The 17,523-nt window shown below is 43.2% G+C and overlaps 1 protein-coding gene across 2 annotated transcripts in view; it reads right to left on the bottom strand.

Moving 5' to 3' along the window:
* NUB1 (negative regulator of ubiquitin like proteins 1) overlaps positions 1-8,804 on the bottom strand; it is a 42,790-nt gene extending 33,986 nt beyond the window's left edge. The window contains exons 1-5 of one of the 2 annotated variants that reach the window (XM_036899433.2): positions 8,706-8,804; positions 6,111-6,228; positions 3,999-4,166; positions 2,289-2,347; positions 1,218-1,288 (exon numbers count right to left, since the gene is read on the bottom strand). In XM_036899433.2, coding sequence (XP_036755328.1) covers positions 1,218-1,288; positions 2,289-2,347; positions 3,999-4,166; positions 6,111-6,227 — 415 coding nt within the window. In that variant the 5' untranslated portion in view covers position 6,228; positions 8,706-8,804. Of the gene's footprint in view, positions 1-1,217; positions 1,289-2,288; positions 2,348-3,998; positions 4,167-6,110; positions 6,229-8,497; positions 8,647-8,705 lie in introns of those variants that run through there. The other variant, XM_057504920.1, reaches the window with a different exon arrangement.
* Positions 8,805-17,523: the final 8,719 nt, after the last annotated feature.

The following is a 17,523-nucleotide window of genomic DNA, read 5'->3' as shown; positions in this document are numbered from 1 at the left end:
TTATACATGAAGGGGGAATCTGGACAGATTAAGACTTTGTACAGACTAGGCTAATACAAGAAAATATAGGAGACTATCTGTGTGGCCCTGGGGCTGGGGCAAGGACTTCTTAAAATACATAAGATACAATGGAAAACTGATGGATTTGACAACAAAGCCAGGGATTTCTGTCCAATGAGGGGTACCACACACAGAATTAACACAGAGATGAGAGGACGGACACTGAAAAGATGTCTGTGGTATCTATAACAGACCACGGGAAATGTCTGGGAGTGATGCTGGGAAGGCAGATGGGGTGAGGCGTTACACTGAGCTAGAAAGCGAAACTGATTCTCTAGGCCACAGGAACCTACTAAAAACTGGTTAGACTATAGTGAATTGCTGCTACAGCTAACTGGCCTCCTGAGCCCATTCACGCCTCCTTCAAATCCATTCCCCTACTGCAGCCAAAGTGATCTTTAAAATACACATACACCATGTGTCACTCCCCACATCCACGGCTTGCCAATTCTCTTAGGAAAAACACTCTAATTCTGAATACGGTTCAGAGGTTCCAGGGCGAAGCAGCTGCACTCCTGACCTTGTGGGCCGGTAAGTCTTGCTGTGGGGGCTGTCTGATGGTCAGCGGCACCCCGGGCCTCTAGCCTCTCGTGCCACCAAGTGATGACAACCAAAATGTTCTCCAGACGTTGCCAAATATACCCTGGTGAGCAAAGTCACCCCTGGTTGGGAGCCACTCTGTTTCCAGGTGGCCTCTGGCTGGCCCTCCATCCTCAAAAAGCATTCCCCTCCCCTTACTTTTTACACTCAGCCAGACCGGACCTTCTTCAGCTCCTCAAACTCACACTGTCAGGCTCCAGAAGCCCCCTCACAGACCCCCCACGGCCCCCCCTCAGCTCTGACTCTCCTCCCTTGGGGAGGGCTTAACGGAACCCCTGCTTCACCCTCCGCACACCCACACTTCCATCCTGAAATAGTTTATCAGACCTTTAATGAGTGTCTTTCTTCCCCACTAGCACAGAACAGACAGCATTTATTAGAAAAGTTGCTTTCTGCTTTATATTTTTACTTTTGTAAACTCTAAAATAATTGGTTTCAAGATTATATATGCAATAAAGCCCCTAGAAATTTGTGAGTAGGGATAGAGCAAGAAAAAAAGATGTGAAGTCATTATAATAAGTTGATTTAAAAATTCTGCATACTGTGCTATAACATACCTAGTTGAAGCTGTTTCTTATTTATGACAATTTTGATATAGTTTTCTTGAAGTCCAAAGGTGTCAGCTATTCTGTAAAATAAACCAGTGAAAACTGTTGGTAATCAGATTTGTTATTATCCACTAAACAGATTATAATCATGACAGCTATTCTATGCATTTTACTCAGAAACACCCAGTATCTCAAATGACTGACTTGTAAACATCACTGATGGTAAAGCCAGCCTGCTCGATAGTTAATTGAAACTGTGTAAGAGACGATGTCCTTTTTTAAACTTTGTTTACTATTTGTCTCCTCAGGAAGGGGAGCCCACTGGCACAGGACACCCGTCTGAGGAGGAGGCCCTCGCTGCACGTCAGGAGAGATTCCATTCTCTGTACCTTCTGCAGCCTCCCTAGAGGCACCCAAAATAAAGGGCTGCTCCATACGACCTTCTGCTTATGTGTGTGGAATGAGTGACCCTTCCTGAATCCATCCCTGACAGCCCTGATGTAGACCAAAGAAGAAAATGAGAAAAAATCAGCTTCAGAAACACGGACTGCTAGCCTCGGAGGTACTCAAAACACTGACTGTTTAAAAATCTCTAAGTGGAGGAATAACCAACCAGGTCTCAAAAGTAAGAATTTCACTAGTGTGTTATAGGCAGGTATTTTTTCTTTTTAGATGTGCCAACAGCCTGAAATTGGCTAAAATACTTTGTTGAATGTCACAGCAAGTTATCAGTGAGCTAAGGAGTAAAATTTAAAGCTAGTGTCTGGTGAATACCAGGCTGTCTCCTATTTGTATCACACATTCATCTAAACATGTATCAAGTACCTGTTAAGTGGTGGACACAGAGTTCCCACCTGTTCCCAAGTTACACCAGAGGGTTCAAATTCTGAGTTCCTGAACTACAGCAGGAGCCTGAATCAGTCCTGCAGCCTCACAGCCTCAATTTCCCTTCCGCAATTTCTCTTCTATAAAGTGAGGATGGTAATAGCTATCTATCTCCCTTCCCGGATGGCCCGGAATGCAAAGTAGCCAATGTAAGAAAGCCGTGAGCACCTGGGGCAGCAGGCATTGCATACTTACTTAGATCTCAGTTCTCTGCCAGTGACGTGTAATCGGGTCTCCAACAGGCTTTTTCTATCCTATTTACAAGTAAGACAGAGAATAAAGCACATTTGAATTTGACACTTTTGGACACTATTACCCTTGTAAAATAAGAAAGGTTGGTATCAGAAGATGTGAGCACCTGGCCCTCTGGTTAAGGACAAAACCAATACCTGCCTAGCAGAGAAGCTGATAAACATATTTAGGAAAAATAACCTGACACAAGCTGACCCTGTGACCCAGAAGTCCTCAGGGGGCGGCAGTGTGGCACCACAGCACGGCCTTAGCCTCTGCTGGGTCATGTGTCTTAATTCAAGTGAACTGGCCTATGCTACACAAGGGCCCAGCCTATCACCTCCAGCACTAGGGCCACCTCAATGAGCAAGAGACAGTCCCCTTCCCTGTGCCCACTATGCCCACTGGGCAGGCAGCAGTGAGACCTGTCTTTGGAGCGTCTTTGTTCTCCCCTGGCTGTGCTTAAGAGGAAAACATGCAATCGCTAGAAACACCTATAGACTATGCAAAGCTGCTCGGATCCTACACTTACCAATCAGGTGTCTGACTGGTGGTCTGGTTTCCCAGGTATTTGATACTAGCAAAGAGGAGTCTGGTGTATGTATGGAGCCCTTTAAATTCATGAACTGGCATTCTGAAATAGATACATATGTAATTTTCTTTTTCTCATAAAGCTCTTTATTTTTCCTAGAAATTTTTAACAGCTTTATTGAGATATAATCTACATTTCATAAAGCTCACCTGTTTAAAATGAGTCAGTGGTTTCTAGCACATTTACAAGGTCACACAGCTATCACCATTACCAAACTCCAGAACATTTTCATCATCCCCTCCAAAAAATGCCGTATCCCCCCGTCCTCATTCTCCCCTGGCCCAGGGAACCACTGAGCTACTCTTTGTTTCTATGCTTTTACCTACTCTAGGTATTTCATATACATGGAGTCACAGAACACATGGCCTTTTGTGCCTGGCTTCTCCTGCAACGCTTCTAAGGTTCACCGTGTTGTAGATGCACCAGTGCTTCTTTCCTTTTTATGGCTGAATTGTTTTCCATCGAATGGATGTACTTCACTTGTTTGGCTGTTTATCCACTGATAACATTGGGCTGTTTCCGCCTTTTGTGAATTCATGTACAAGTTTCTGTGTAGGGATAGTTTTGATTTCTCTGGGAGTAAAACTGCTGGATCATATGGTAGCTCTGATACATATATATTTTCATTTCCTCTGTGAGGAAACTGGTGAGTCCTCAGAGGCCAGCCACCTTCGGGACTCAACACTTCTGGACCTGAACTACTGAGGACATGGCCCCAACATGAGGTGGCCCCACCCAGCTTACTGTGGCCCTGCGTGAGTACACAGCTGACCAACCTCTGAGCTCCACCAACATAGAAAAAAGGACAAATCCCTTTGTGATGTGTCCTATTGCACAGTTTGGGGAAACCTGAAGTACTCTTTGACTCCCCATCACTTCTAAACGTTCATTCAAACTCCAGAAAAGGTAAGAATTGTGATGCAAGGATTTATGACGTTTTGGAGGTCTCAGAGGTATGGTACCTTGTAATTTAAAAGAATTTTAACTTTGAATTATAGCTTTAAAAAAATTGTTACCTATTTGATCATATCACTAAATTAACTAAGCATTAATATCTATGTAAATTTGGGAAAACTACTCACTTTTCTAAGTCGTGGAGGTAAAAATATCTCAATTGTAGCAATTCCTGTTGTTTTGTAATTTTCATTTCCTGTGCCACGCTGGACTGCTTTGCAACGTATTTCTTCTATTATCTTTTCTATTTCATTTTCACAACAGTCTAGCTTGTCAGAGTACTTCTTAGCAAGGTCCTGTAAAGAAAAATCAGAAAACACAAAATAGTGTAACAGCAACTAAAAAAAGGTGGGGGACAAAAAAAAAATGTGGGGGACAAAATGCAGAACAGCATGTGTAGGATGCTAAGGCAAAAAACTGATGAGTGGTGGTTACTCCTATTCTAGTGAAATCCAGACTGGCTTGACATTTTGAGAGGTATGGGGGTTAGAGAGGCTCCAGGGCAAAGTGAAAACAAATAAAGGATGGGAAAACAGACCCAGCAGAAAAGTGAAAATAGTTGGGACTATTCTAAGGAAACAAGAAGGGTGGGCTATGACTTACATAACTGTAACATATAAACAATTATTTCAAGGAATAGTGAACTAATCAACTCCACTGGAGAGGGAAAAAAAGAAAAAAGAAAAAATATTCTAAATTTTCTAACTTGTGAGAATAAATCAGGTTAACTTTCTTAAAGGAAAATTATGAATCTGGTATGGTTGTAAAATAATAATTTGCTAGAATGACTCAAGAGAACTCAGGAAAATGCTACACGTGCAACTATAGTTTATTATAAAGGATACAAATGAATATTTAGGTGAAGAGGTACATAGGCAGAGTCTGGAAGGGTCCCAAGAGCTAGAACTTCCATCCCTGTGGAGCTGGGGCCACCCTCCCAGCACACAGATGCGTTTGCCATCTGGAGGCTCTCCCAAACTCGTCATTTAAGGTATTTCATGGTGGTCCATTACGCGGGGATGATTAAATCGTTGGCTGTTGGTTACTGGCTCCATCTCCAGCCCTCTCCCCACGCACAGGTTGGAGAGTGGGGCTGAAAGTGCCAAGCTTCTAATCAATGTTTGGTCTTTTTGGCAACCAGCCCAATCCTGAAGCTATTGCCAAGGGTTGCCTCTTTAGAATAAAAGATGCTCTTATCACCCTTACCACCGGGGGAATTCCAAATGTTTTCAGGAGCACTGTGCCAAGAACTGGGGACAAAGACCAACTAGGTTTTTTATTATGCCATACCTAGTTTCTGACCCAAAAGACTGTCACAATTAATTTCAGAAAAAAGGTCAGAAGGTGGGTTGCACAAAATAAAAAGTGAGGCCTCTCAGAAACAGGAAAGATAGAAAAACTCTTAAGACCCTGACATAGTTCGTGACCTCCCAGGCATATCATTGTGTCACAAAACAGGATAATGTGATGCCCTCATGACAGTGTTTCCTCATTTATCTCAGGATACTCAGACTGAGAAAGCAGAGTAGTACTGGCTGGGATATTCCATTATACTAGATTTCTATGAAAAATTATTACTGTTTCTTTGCTTAGAAAAGCAGGCAAACTTCAATTTCTAGAAATTTCACTTGTGTAAAATATTGCCATTTCTGATGGTGCCATAAAAAAGTGAGGCATAATTATTAGAAAATGTATTTTGGAAAAATGAACAGAGAGCCATGGTGTAAAAAAACCTGGGGTAGGAGAGTAATTGTTTGATAACAGAACCTGCTAGCAAAGACTGAGAACCAACCAAGACACTCAGCCTGAACACACAGCAAACAAACTCACTGATGCTGCCACACCACCAGGTCAAACTTAGTTCAAAAAGTAACACTTTTATATAATGCTGTGAAGGCATCACAAATAGTACATGCCCAAGAAATTAGACAATATTCTCATATGAATAAAATCTTATGAGACAAAAATAAGCTTATCAACTTTTTTCTTTTTTAGGAGAGCAAGGCAGAGGCTTTTATTTAGAGATAAAGTGAGAGGACAGAGCTCCTAGCTCATGCCAGGAGGGGACAAGAGAGTCCCCAAGCTTATTGACTTTTAGTGAAAAGTGAGTACCTGCTTATCACTAATGCTTTTGGTTACACCAAAAGTTTACATGGTTGTGCCTGGCAATTTCTTCAGAATCTTATTTACCAAGGACACTTATAACATTGATAATTGTTTATGTCTTAAAAGAGAAATACCTTTAATGCCAAACCAACTTCTTTATTTTCATCTGTATATGGAGGTTTCCAAAGTTGAATTCTGTCTTCCCTTAAAAACTGGGTCAATTTTGATTGGAGATATTTCTTTTGCGCCATTCTTCAAAGCAAAACAGTGTATCAATGAAACCACACACCACATTTCCAAGTGCTTTATTTATAACTTACCTAACACTCTGGTATGTTTTTCAGAGTAAGCAGAGCTCCCCTCCTCTCCAATTTAATCTAAATGACTTCTAGATTAGCTTTTAATTAGCTCCAGACTTCTCTAAAATATATATATCTTACATATATATATATATATATATATATATATATATATATACTGAAGTATGTATTGCATACTCAATTATATATTCAACATATAACATAAAAATATGCATTTCAAAGTTGCTAAGTTTTAGGATTACACTTTTAGCAAGGTTTATTACACTTTTCTATTTCTAAGTCTATTAGTCTCTGAACTAAGAGAAAAGATAAAGACAAAGTTGAATCCATTAAGTAGCAACTCAACATACAGTTTATAAATTCTCCTGTATTTTGGTTAGTTTAACACCAAAGACTAGCCACCCTGGTAGGTAATTATCAATAATAGATACTCCTATATCTGAATTTTTAAAATTAAGAAGTGTTACAATACTAGAAAAACTTTGCATGACACTTTGCACAACAGCAGATCTACATATACTCTTCAAATCTAACAGTGGTTGGATCATTTTACAGCTGAGCACACCCAGGCCCCAAGTCTGTAAAATGACTGGGCAAGGTCACAAAAGCAGGCACCATAATCGGCCTTGGGACTTCTGCCTGCGACAGGACTCTGCGCTTTGTCCAGCACGTAACTACTCTCTCCCAAGGAAGCCCCCGCCAGGAGTGCAGCTGTCCACTGTCCACTCATCTCTCACTCACTCACTCAGCAATTCAGAGGGGTGGGTGCAGCTGCCAGAGATGTGACATAGCAGACAAGAGCAGTGAAGGCAAATCAGACAAACAGTAAGAAAAGTACAAAGTTATTAGCTCCTTCATGATGAAGACAAGTTCTTGAGAGTGAAAAATATATATATAAGTATTAATATAACCTAAACAAGTAATTTTCTTTTTTTCTATTCAGGACCTGGATTCCACACCTCTTAAAACCCAACTCACCTGATTTTTAAATGAAGTTTGGTAACTTAGGTGTATTACATAAGCATATATTTTAAAAGAAAGTTCAGGTCTAACTTTTATCACTTCGAGGATGAGAAAGAGGGTAATCAGGATAGGGAGGAAAAAAGGGAAGGAGTAAATACCTCAAGGAGGAAACTGCATCCAGGTGATCAGGAAAGAATCCTAGATTTTTAAGCACTAACAAACTGCTTCTCACACAGAAAAGTATATTAATACTTAGGAGCATTAGCTTTTCAAACACAAATAACTTACAGGACCACTACACAAACTCAGTTCCCTATTCATACATCTTTAGAAAATCTGAATGAAATATTGCGGGGGGGGGATCATTTCATGGGTGGCTTACAGGAGCCAAGCTATTTAGAAGGCTCAGCATACAGGCCTCCACGATCCCATCCAAGCCACTGCTGACCAAAAGGTCTGAAGGGTTTCTTTCACAAACGTATTGTGTGTCCCACATTGTACCCAAGGAGCGAATCAACAGCTCAGAGGGAATACACCGCTGGAGTCTTAATGTTTAAAAAAGATTAAGCCGCTGTCTTGAAACTTTCAAAACTTCCGTTATAGACAACAGAATAAACAAAGATACATATTTTAAGTCAAAAGAAACAATTTTCCATTTTAACTGGAGAAGTGAAAGTTTCATGCTTGCCATACAATGTTCCACATTATAGCCAAAAAAGCGCAGACACGTCAATTATTTCTCAATAAAACTAGAAGGGAAAAAAAGCGCAGAAATCCATTAATATTACTCCTCCAAACTGAAAGTGAAACGTTACAAACCACTCTTTCTAAAAATTCACTTTCACTTTTGCAATGAATCCGGTCTACGTACGCTACATTCACCCAGAGCTTTTCAACTATATATACACTTACATATTCGAAGTACATGAAATTTTCTCTTAGGCGGAGTAATAAAATATTCTTTTATTTAAAAAAATTAGAGTAAGGGAAGGAGCTGGGAAATACAGAACAGATGGGCAAGGTTGGTGAAAGTCAACCATGTTTTCTCATTAATTAGCAGAGAAAACTTGACTTTGCAAATAAACCCCAAACGACGTCCAGGAATGAGTATTACGATTCAAGCTTTCCATTTGGCTTGTTAGATCGACTTTAATATATACATATATTTGTCTCCCCCGCAAAGTCCGTCTTTCCTTAAATACCCCACCGCCGCCGCCGCCGCCCAGCCCAGCGCAAACCTAGGGCCCCGCCAACAGCCGTTGTGCACCGCAGCCTCTGCCGGCGGCCCGACCGGGCCGGGCCTCTGCGCCGGGCGCCCCGGGTCCGCCGCTGCGAGAGCGCCCGACCCGGGCCGGGGAGGCGTCGGCGTCGCGCCGGGGACGGGACCGCAGATCGACGCCGCTGTGGTGTGCGTCGCGGCTGGACGCCGGACAGCAACCTACTCACCTGCGCCACCACTGCGTCAGCAGCCGGCCGCCGAGTGCCCGGATGCTGCAACGACCGCCGTTTGTTTTTATTCCGGGTGAGGCCGGCCCCGCCCCGCCGCCTCAGCACCGCCCTCACGCGGCCAGGAAGGGGGCGGGGCAGGGAGGGGCGGGCGGGGTGCTGTGGGGGCGGGGCGGGGCCGGAGGGGCGGGGCTTGTGGGCGGGGCGGGGCCGGCGGGAAGGACTGCTAACCGGGGCTGGCGGAGGGTTTGCTTGGAGCCTGGGGATTGTAGGGAAGGGACCGCCAGCCCCGCACAGTTTGCCCGACTTCAGAGGAGACTGGAGTCTGGCTCCGTTTCTGCAGAAGCCTTGAGAGAGGCCAGCACCTCGCGGGAAGACCCATTTCCCCTGGAGGAAGGATCTGGACCTCTACAGTCGGGTCTTTCCCCGACACCCACCTTTCGTCCAGGCCGGACCAAACGGGTCCCTCTGAACGTCCGGGTCTTCATCCCGCCCTCCGTCGTCCTACGTCGGGCCTCCGCTCAGGGTAAAATTAGGTTGCTTCTCCCACTTCCTGACCCCTTGCCCAGTGCTTCCACTCGCGACGCTGGCCCCCACCAACCGGGTATCCAGCGTAGTTTCAATGGCAAGATCTGTGCAGGTCCAGCCGCACCCAGAGAGCCCTCCCAGAGAGCTGCGGTAAATACAAACTTGTGGTCTGGGCTGTGTCCGTGTGTCTAGGTGAGAAAATAAGACTGGCGGCGTGCATAAAAACTAAGGGCCGCCTGAGAACTGCTCAGCGAACGAGGGCAGAGCCCAGGAACTCGAGCACAGGTTCTGGCAAAGCTGGACACAGACCTGTGATGGGCGGACCCGAGAAGGGAAGATGGAAAGAGCCCCTCTCAGACCCAGTACATTTGCTGGGATGAAGCTATTGGCCCATCCTTTCCGAAGCCCAAAGCCCGTGCTTGGACCCGCTCTAGCATGGGTTGGGGCTTGAACCAGTGCCTGGGGGTACCTGGGCAAGCTACTTAGCACACTACCTCAACGGGGATTATAGTAACACTGCCCACCAGGGCATGGTGGATAAAATCTTGCGCTAGGATCTGGCCCTCTCACTCCACCAGGAGCACCCCCAGGACATGATTAGCCCCAGCAGTACCTTTTGAAATGGATGTATTGGGTCTAGAAAAACACCACGGGGCCTTGCGCAGACGGTATGAAAAGGTCTCTGCACAGCCTCTGACACCCTTTACCGGTAAGTGGGAGGTGGGATCCTTCCTGCTGGTGCCCTTCCATTCTCCCGCGGAAAGCTTTCGGTGAAATGTCTGCCTAAATCCATTTTAAGGAGGAGAAACATGTTCTGCTGGTCTCCCTGCCAGCAGGAAGAAGACTCTGCACACACCACGCAAAGCAATTTCCCTTCTGCTCTTCTCATCTCATGACCTGCAGGCATTACCCACCATGTGCACCAAGCTGGCGGATTATTGTGTCTTTCCAAATATTGTGTCTTCTATAGCCAGAGCCTCCTTCAGGGACACAAATATTTACAATATTTTCGATATTATAGTTCTCTATCTTGGGCTGAGTCAAATTCTTAGTCAAGACAAAGACAAATGGCAAAATAAAGGAAAATACTGGCCAATTCACATCAAAGACAAATTTCTTTAGTATATGAAGAGCTCTTAAAATTCAGTATGAAAAAGACCAAAACGGAGAAGTGGGCAAAGGCTATGAAAATGATTCTCTGATGAGGCAATATAAAGGATTCATAGGTGTATGAAAAATTACCTCACTTAATTTGAATTTAACATCACTTAAAATGAAATAGATATAAATTAAAACTATACCAAGATATCACTTTTTGCCTACCAGACATGACTTGTGGAAGGTTAAATAGGCACAACGACTCCTGGGAGGGCAACCAGAATCAAAATGCATATTCTCTTTGACCCAGTAATTCAACTTCTTTTTTTCTTGCTATCTTTTGTTAACCTGCCTCCTTTCTATTATTCCTAATACTGACATTTAGTGGCTTCAACTGCAGTTTCTTGAGATGAAGAATTCTTCCTGACTCATGTTTGTGTTTTTTGGTATGGATTTTGGGTTTTGGGTTTTGGGTTATGCAGTGACAATGAATCAAAGAACTTCCTCAGAACTGATTTTACATTTGCTGGAGTAAAATCATAGTATCCTTAAATATCCTTGGCATAGTGATGAAATTTAATGCTGAATATTATCAATTCTTGCTGGAAAAGTGAAAAGCAGTAGGAAATTTGGCAGTTCCACCTTATTTAGAGTCATTTTGATCAGAATAATATACTTGCAATGGGTTAAGTTGTGTGCTGAACTGATTTTTTTATAGATGGGGAAGTGGATTTTAAAAGAAAACAAGTTTTTCTTGATTTTTTTTTTCTATTTATAAGTGGGGATTTCCGGGGAGTGGTTAAAAACTGGAATTTTCAGGGAATTTGAATAATGACTCACACTTTCAACCTGATAGGTTTTTCAGTTTTACTGAGAACACTATCTGGAGATACGGCCATTTTATTCAGCATCTTAGCTAGATGAGAAGAACATGGAAGGACAGAGAAACCAAGCAGGTGGTGAGGGAAATTTGTTCCCACCTGATGGGGAATACTTAATTTCAATCGCACTCGAAGAGGATAGAAGCTAAAAGAAGTTACGAAAAGATCGGAACCTCAGAGGGGGGAGCTAAGGGTGTCTGCCGAATCTAGACATAGGCATGAGGCTGAGAAGGGAGGTTTTGAACCCACAGAGAGCCCTTAACAGAGACAGAAAAAGAGAAGAGCTTTCTCAGAGTCGGCGGGGGCAGGGTACCAAGAGGCCAGCCTGGAGGCAACCAATTCCAAGAGAAAGATTTGCTGAGTAGCTTAGGAATACTAGTTAACAATTTTTTCTTATTTTTTTTTACTATTAAAAAACATTTTAATAATAAAATGAAAGAGGAATAAATATAAATCCCCCATGTTTCATTACCCAAAATATAACCATTGTAACATTCAATGTGAAATTTTCCAGTATTTTTTTCCTATCAAGAGCTTTTCTTAAATGTATTTTAAAAATCCCATATATGCCATTTTAAAATATACTTTTAAAAAGTAATGTATCTTAGGAGTTTTTATTATTATTTGATACCTTTGTACATATAAATCCTGATGGGTTTACTGCCCCCTTCGCAACAGGAGTTCGTTTACCTGCTCCCTTCAGCCTCTGCTGCTTCTGGTTGTGCCAGAGCCAATGCCCACCCACCCCCGCCCCCCGCTGGGAAGGGCCACCCCCACTTCTGCATTAGCAGGTGCAAGCCTAATATAATCGGCCCTGTTACCAGGGAGACCCAAAGCAGCAGGCCGGCTTAGCCCAGTGTTTCTGGGTCCATTAAAACACATTCATAGATACCTTTAGGTTCTGTTCCTACACAAGGCACACAGTTTATAGGGACCATTCAGATTGTTTGTACTTGTACCATTGGGTGGCTCAAAAACTAAGTTGAAAAGAAAAGGGAGCAGGGCCTTACTTGGACTGTCTGCCATATTTTACAGGATCTCCTGAGCTGCAGATGGAAGAATGTAGATGCACCCCATTCCCCCTTCTTTTAGCCAAAGTAATTTTGAAGTGTTGTTAAGCAGTCATAACTTTTAGCCATTTAAAATACATTTTCCTCTATACCTTCTACTCTGTACACCATCCTCTTCCTCATTATCATAGAATGATAGTTCACATTTATCAAGCACTCAGAATGTGCCAGGAACTGTTCTAAACACATTGCATGTATTAACTCATTTAATCCTCCTAAGAACCTGAATTAGATAAGCACCATTATTACGTCCATTTTCCAGGTGAGGAAAGTGAAATGCAGAGACATTACGTAACTTGCCCTGGATCACACAAGCTCGTTCGTGGCAGAGAAGAATTTGAACCAAAGCAGCCTGGCTCAGAGCTTGAGTTCTTAACTGCTTATACTTACTTGTTGTTTTTATTGCTGCATTGTTTCTGTGTGTGTTGTTATCATTTGCAGAATACATATGGTTGAATCTGCACAAGTTAATTTTGAAAACAATGTGACTCTAATAAGGAAAAATTGGAACTAAACTAAGTGCCCATCAATAAAAGCAAAATTAGAACAAATGATAGCATGTCCTTACTATGGAACATCATTAAAAAGACTGGGGTAGATCTATATGTATGTGGAACATGGGAAGGTGTTGTTAATCTTAAAAATAAAACTATCAGTTATTTTACCAGCAAAAATGTGTTTATTTGGGAATAGCACAGAATTGCAATCTGGGACAAGCAAGTTACAGCAAAACCATAGGTGAGTCCAGAGAACAAGGATCATCTTATATAGAGGAAAGGGCAGACTTGAGATGGAACAGTCTGGAAGGATACTCACCAAGAGGATTGAGAAGGGATGAATGGGGACTTTAACTGTATATACTTCAAAACTTTTAATTTTGACAACAAGCATGTATTGCTTCTAGCTTTAAAAATTAAGAGGGCAAACACAGGAATATAACTTGTACCAAAGGATAACAGGTTCATTTTGCATTTGATTCTGTGCTGTTTTACTTGCCACTCTCTCTGTATTTCTTGTCTCCCCAGGTAAATGATCAGCTCTTTGAGGGAAGATAGACTATATCTTCAATTTCCATCTCTCCCACCAGCACCTAGCACAGTGGTGAACACAGCAGATGCTTAGTGAGTGTTATTCACGTGCAGCTCTTCCTCCACTTACGTTGGGGTTACATCCCCATAAACCCATTGTAAGTTGAAAAGATTGTAAGTCAAAAGTGCAGTTACTGCGCCTAACTTACCCAGCATCACGCTTAACCTGGCCTACCGTATACGTGTTCAGAACACACATTCACCTACAGTTGGGCAAAATCATCAAACACAAAGTGTATTATGTAATAAAGTATTGAGTGTCTTGTGTACTTTGTTGAGTCCTGTGCTGAACGTGAAGAGCAGGATGGCTGTCAGGTGACGGGTTGTGATTATGTGGCTGACTGGGAGATACGCTCATTGCCGTCGCCCAACCTTATGGGAGAGGACTGTCCCATGTGTCCCTAGCCCGGAAAGATCAAAGTACAGTTTCTACTGAATCGTATTGCTCTCACCCCATGGTGAAGCCAGAAAACGGTAACTGAAACCATCATTAAGCAGGTACTGCCTGCACATTTACCTTCTAGAAATACTTATTAGAAGTCCTGGTTCCCTGATTGCTCCACAAGTTTCAAGATGACTCTATTCCTGGCACATTACAAGAGTACATAAATAGATTGTCATTGCTGGGGACCGCATATGCCCTTCCCATGATATGAAGACAGTAGCAGTCAGGAAGGGACTGCCTTTCCTGGAGAGGACATGACCAAGAGGGCCTTCCCATTAGGCCAAAGAGACGGCAGCATGAGGGGTAAGTGAGGCAGGAGAGGCCTGTGGGACTGGGAGAGGATGCTGGCAGAGAACAAGCCCTGAGATGTTCAAGAGGACAGAAAGGAATACCCCGGGGAACCCTGGGTGACAGCCATGGAAGTCTAGACTTTATATTCTAGGAGATCAGAACATTTGCTTTGTTTTGATTGCAAAGGAGTGGTGAGGTAACAGGGCCAATCTGATGACCATGTGCAGGAAGGGCCGGAGAGATCTGGAGGTCATGGCCATGGCTCAGGTAGAAAGACATGTAGACCCAGCTAAGAGTAGTTACTAGACAGAGAGAGAAAGGGACGCAAATGCTTAAATGGGAAGTACTCTATGGGACTGATGACTACCTGGATGAAAGATGAAGGAGCCAGTTACCTACCGAAAAGGTTTGTCTTAGTGTAATTGCATGTGTAGACAATATAACTGGATTCATGGGCTCAGGTGACAGTGCTCTGGGGCTTCCATCCAGTCCCATGGCTGTAATTAGCATCTTGACATTGATTACTCGTGTGCCAGTGTTCTGAGTTGCAGAGCCCAGGATCCATTCCAGGCAGTGGCGACAGGTGCATTTGTAGCTCTTAGAACCTTCAAGAGGGTCAAAGAAGGTGGTTTGGATGCCAAACGCCGTCAGGAATAAAGCAATCTGGGATGACAAGGAAAATGCCGAACCTCACCACTAGAAATATCGCTACCAGTGCCTCTATGGCTCTGGACAACAGAAATGCCACGCCAGAGAACCCCATGTGTGAGCTGCCCTGCCGGAAGCTTCCATCTCCCTGTGTGCACTTCCACCGCACACTGGTCTGCTGTCCACATCTCCCAGGGACACGTCTGCATGTGCGTCCCAGGTCACCTGCAGAGCCCCAGCTGCAAGGGGGTCAGGGAGAGTCCATCTTTCATTTCCGGCCTCTACAGCAGGGGCAGACCTGCCAAGAGGGAGGTCTGAAGGCCGAGTACAGGTTAATCAGGCAGAGAGGGGCTGCACATTCATTCCAGAAATGGGTATTAGCCTCTGGCAGGAAGGAACATGGTGAATAGGACAGCATGGCCAGAGAAGAGAGAGAAAACAGGCAGCGTGACATCAGACAAGGTTGGAGGCACAGGCCAGGCACTGGGGGACACCGTGAAGATTCCTCTTCGGAACAAGAAGCCACCGCGATGGTGAGAACCAGTGTGTGTGGTAGGAATGCAGGAAAGTGGGCCAAACCAAGAGAGAGCTGGAGACCAGACCTTCTAGGAGTTGGTGACAGACGGGAAGTGGGGAGGAGAGAGGGGCAGGTTGCTCCACATTTCTGGCTGGGTGGACAGTAGCGCCAGTTACTGAACAGGAGGCCCTGGAAGAGAACCAAGCCTGTTTTGTTTGTTTGTTGGAAGGAGCGGTTGAAGAACTCAAAAGTTCAATTTTTGGAGGTGTTAAATTTATTTTTGGAGATGTCTTTGAGACATCTAAGAGGGCTGTCTGGCAAGAACATGAATAAAAAGGGGAGACCTTGGCTAGGAATACCACCTGTGAGCCATCTGTGTACCCACGCGGAAGTCGGAGGCCCGGGTATGGATGACCAGGAAAGAATGAGTTCTGTGGAACTGCTCCAGCAAGTGTGACAGCCTGCATGGCCACCAACTGAGAAGAAGAAAACTGTGAGCACCAAGGAGGCTCATTCGTAGAACAAGGATGTGTAGAGGGAGCATGCGGTGCCCAAAGAGAAATGAGATCGGGGAGGAAGCCAGCTGCCCGAAAAGCTTTCCCATGAACCAACAACAGGCACTAAACTTTATGCAGAAAAGTGGGTTTGAGCATTTTGTGAGGTTCCTTTTCTTTGCATAATGTGAAATCAGTAAGAGTGTGGCATGCACTGATCTTTTGGCATGAAGTATTTCCCCCTAAACTGAGAATTCACTGTGGAGGAGGGCCCGGGCTGACAGCAAATTTCCCAGGGAAGGCAATATATATATATATATTTTTTTTTAAATTAAAGTATCATTAATATACAATCTTATGAAGGTTTCATGTGAAGAACATTGTGTTTTCAACATTCACCCATATTATCAAGTCCTCACCCCCCTACTGCAGTCACTATCAGTGTAGTAAGATGCTATGGAGTCACTACTTGTCTTCTCTGTGCTGTATGGCCTTCCCCGTGACCTACCTATATTGTGATTATTAATTATAGTGCAGGGAAGGCAATATTAATGGCCCAGGGCCCCTACATAGCCATGGAAGCACAAGAGTCTGTCATATTGTCAGTTGATAGATCATTAGAAATAATTGCTAAAGATGGATCGCTGCAGGGCTGCTGGCATATAACTCAAGAGTTCAAAAACTTTTGTGGCATTGCTTTAAAAAACCCTTCTGTCCCCTTCTGTTTATTTATGTGAAAAAGTTTCTCAGCACCAACATCTAATAACAATAAAAAAAAAGAAGGAATCAAATTGTTGTTAATAATGTGTTGTATTCCAGCAGATAGAAAATAAACTGATTGAAAAATAAAAACAACATTCACACATCTCATTAAGAGATACATTTCCACCACTAAACCAGCCTTACAGGATACATTAGAGGGACTTCATTAGATGGAAATGTTCTTAAGTCTAAATATTTTTCATCAGTGAAAATGAAAATTAAAAAAAAAATTTCCAGTAAAAATTGTTTTTTTATAGTTAACAATTATTCACCAAAATTTACAACACATTTATTTTGCTGTAATTAAATATACATTTCTTGGCATTGATGACCCTAACCAGAATAAATTTTGTACTTAGAGATTCATGATCACAGGATATAAAATTTCCTTAAATTTCCATTTATATTTTTGTTGCTGAGAAATATGATGGAGATAATCCATAAAAGACTCCCAAACATAACATGCATTAGGGTAAAATTAGGTGAGGGAAGTGGATGGAAAGACAAGTTTATGAACAAAACGGAGCAAAGGAGAACTTACATATTTTTAAATGGTGGGTATCAAATTGCTGTGGTATTTAGGTGTCACTGAACACATAGCCAAGAGTTGCCAAATAATGTTTAAATATATTAAAGCTACACTAAATGGGAGTTACATCCTTTGCAGCCATTTAAACTTGCGAGGAAAAGTTTCAGGTAAAAAATAAAAAATCGTGAGGGGTAAGGTACTGAAGCCAAAGAGGTGCCCAATTTCAGAATCATCCTGTGTTTAGGGCTCCCTCTTGTGGTGAGATTCAGAATCCTGGTGGGTCACAGCTCAAGAGAAGCATCAGGCAAAAACTAAAAGTGCCAGATTCTGCAAGCCACACCCTTCCTGGTGTGTTTCCTGGGATTGTCTCTGTGAAATCTGAGCTGAGTAGGATTCAGCACACCTGTCCATGCTGGGTTGTCATGTGCTTTCTCCACCTTAGCTTCCCTCCCAGCAAAAGCAGGGAA

The sequence above is a fragment of the Manis pentadactyla genome, chromosome 7 (genome assembly GCF_030020395.1).
Source record: "Manis pentadactyla isolate mManPen7 chromosome 7, mManPen7.hap1, whole genome shotgun sequence".
In the NCBI taxonomy this organism is placed as follows: domain Eukaryota; kingdom Metazoa; phylum Chordata; class Mammalia; order Pholidota; family Manidae; genus Manis; species Manis pentadactyla.
This window is presented reverse-complemented; position numbering and strand designations above follow the sequence as displayed.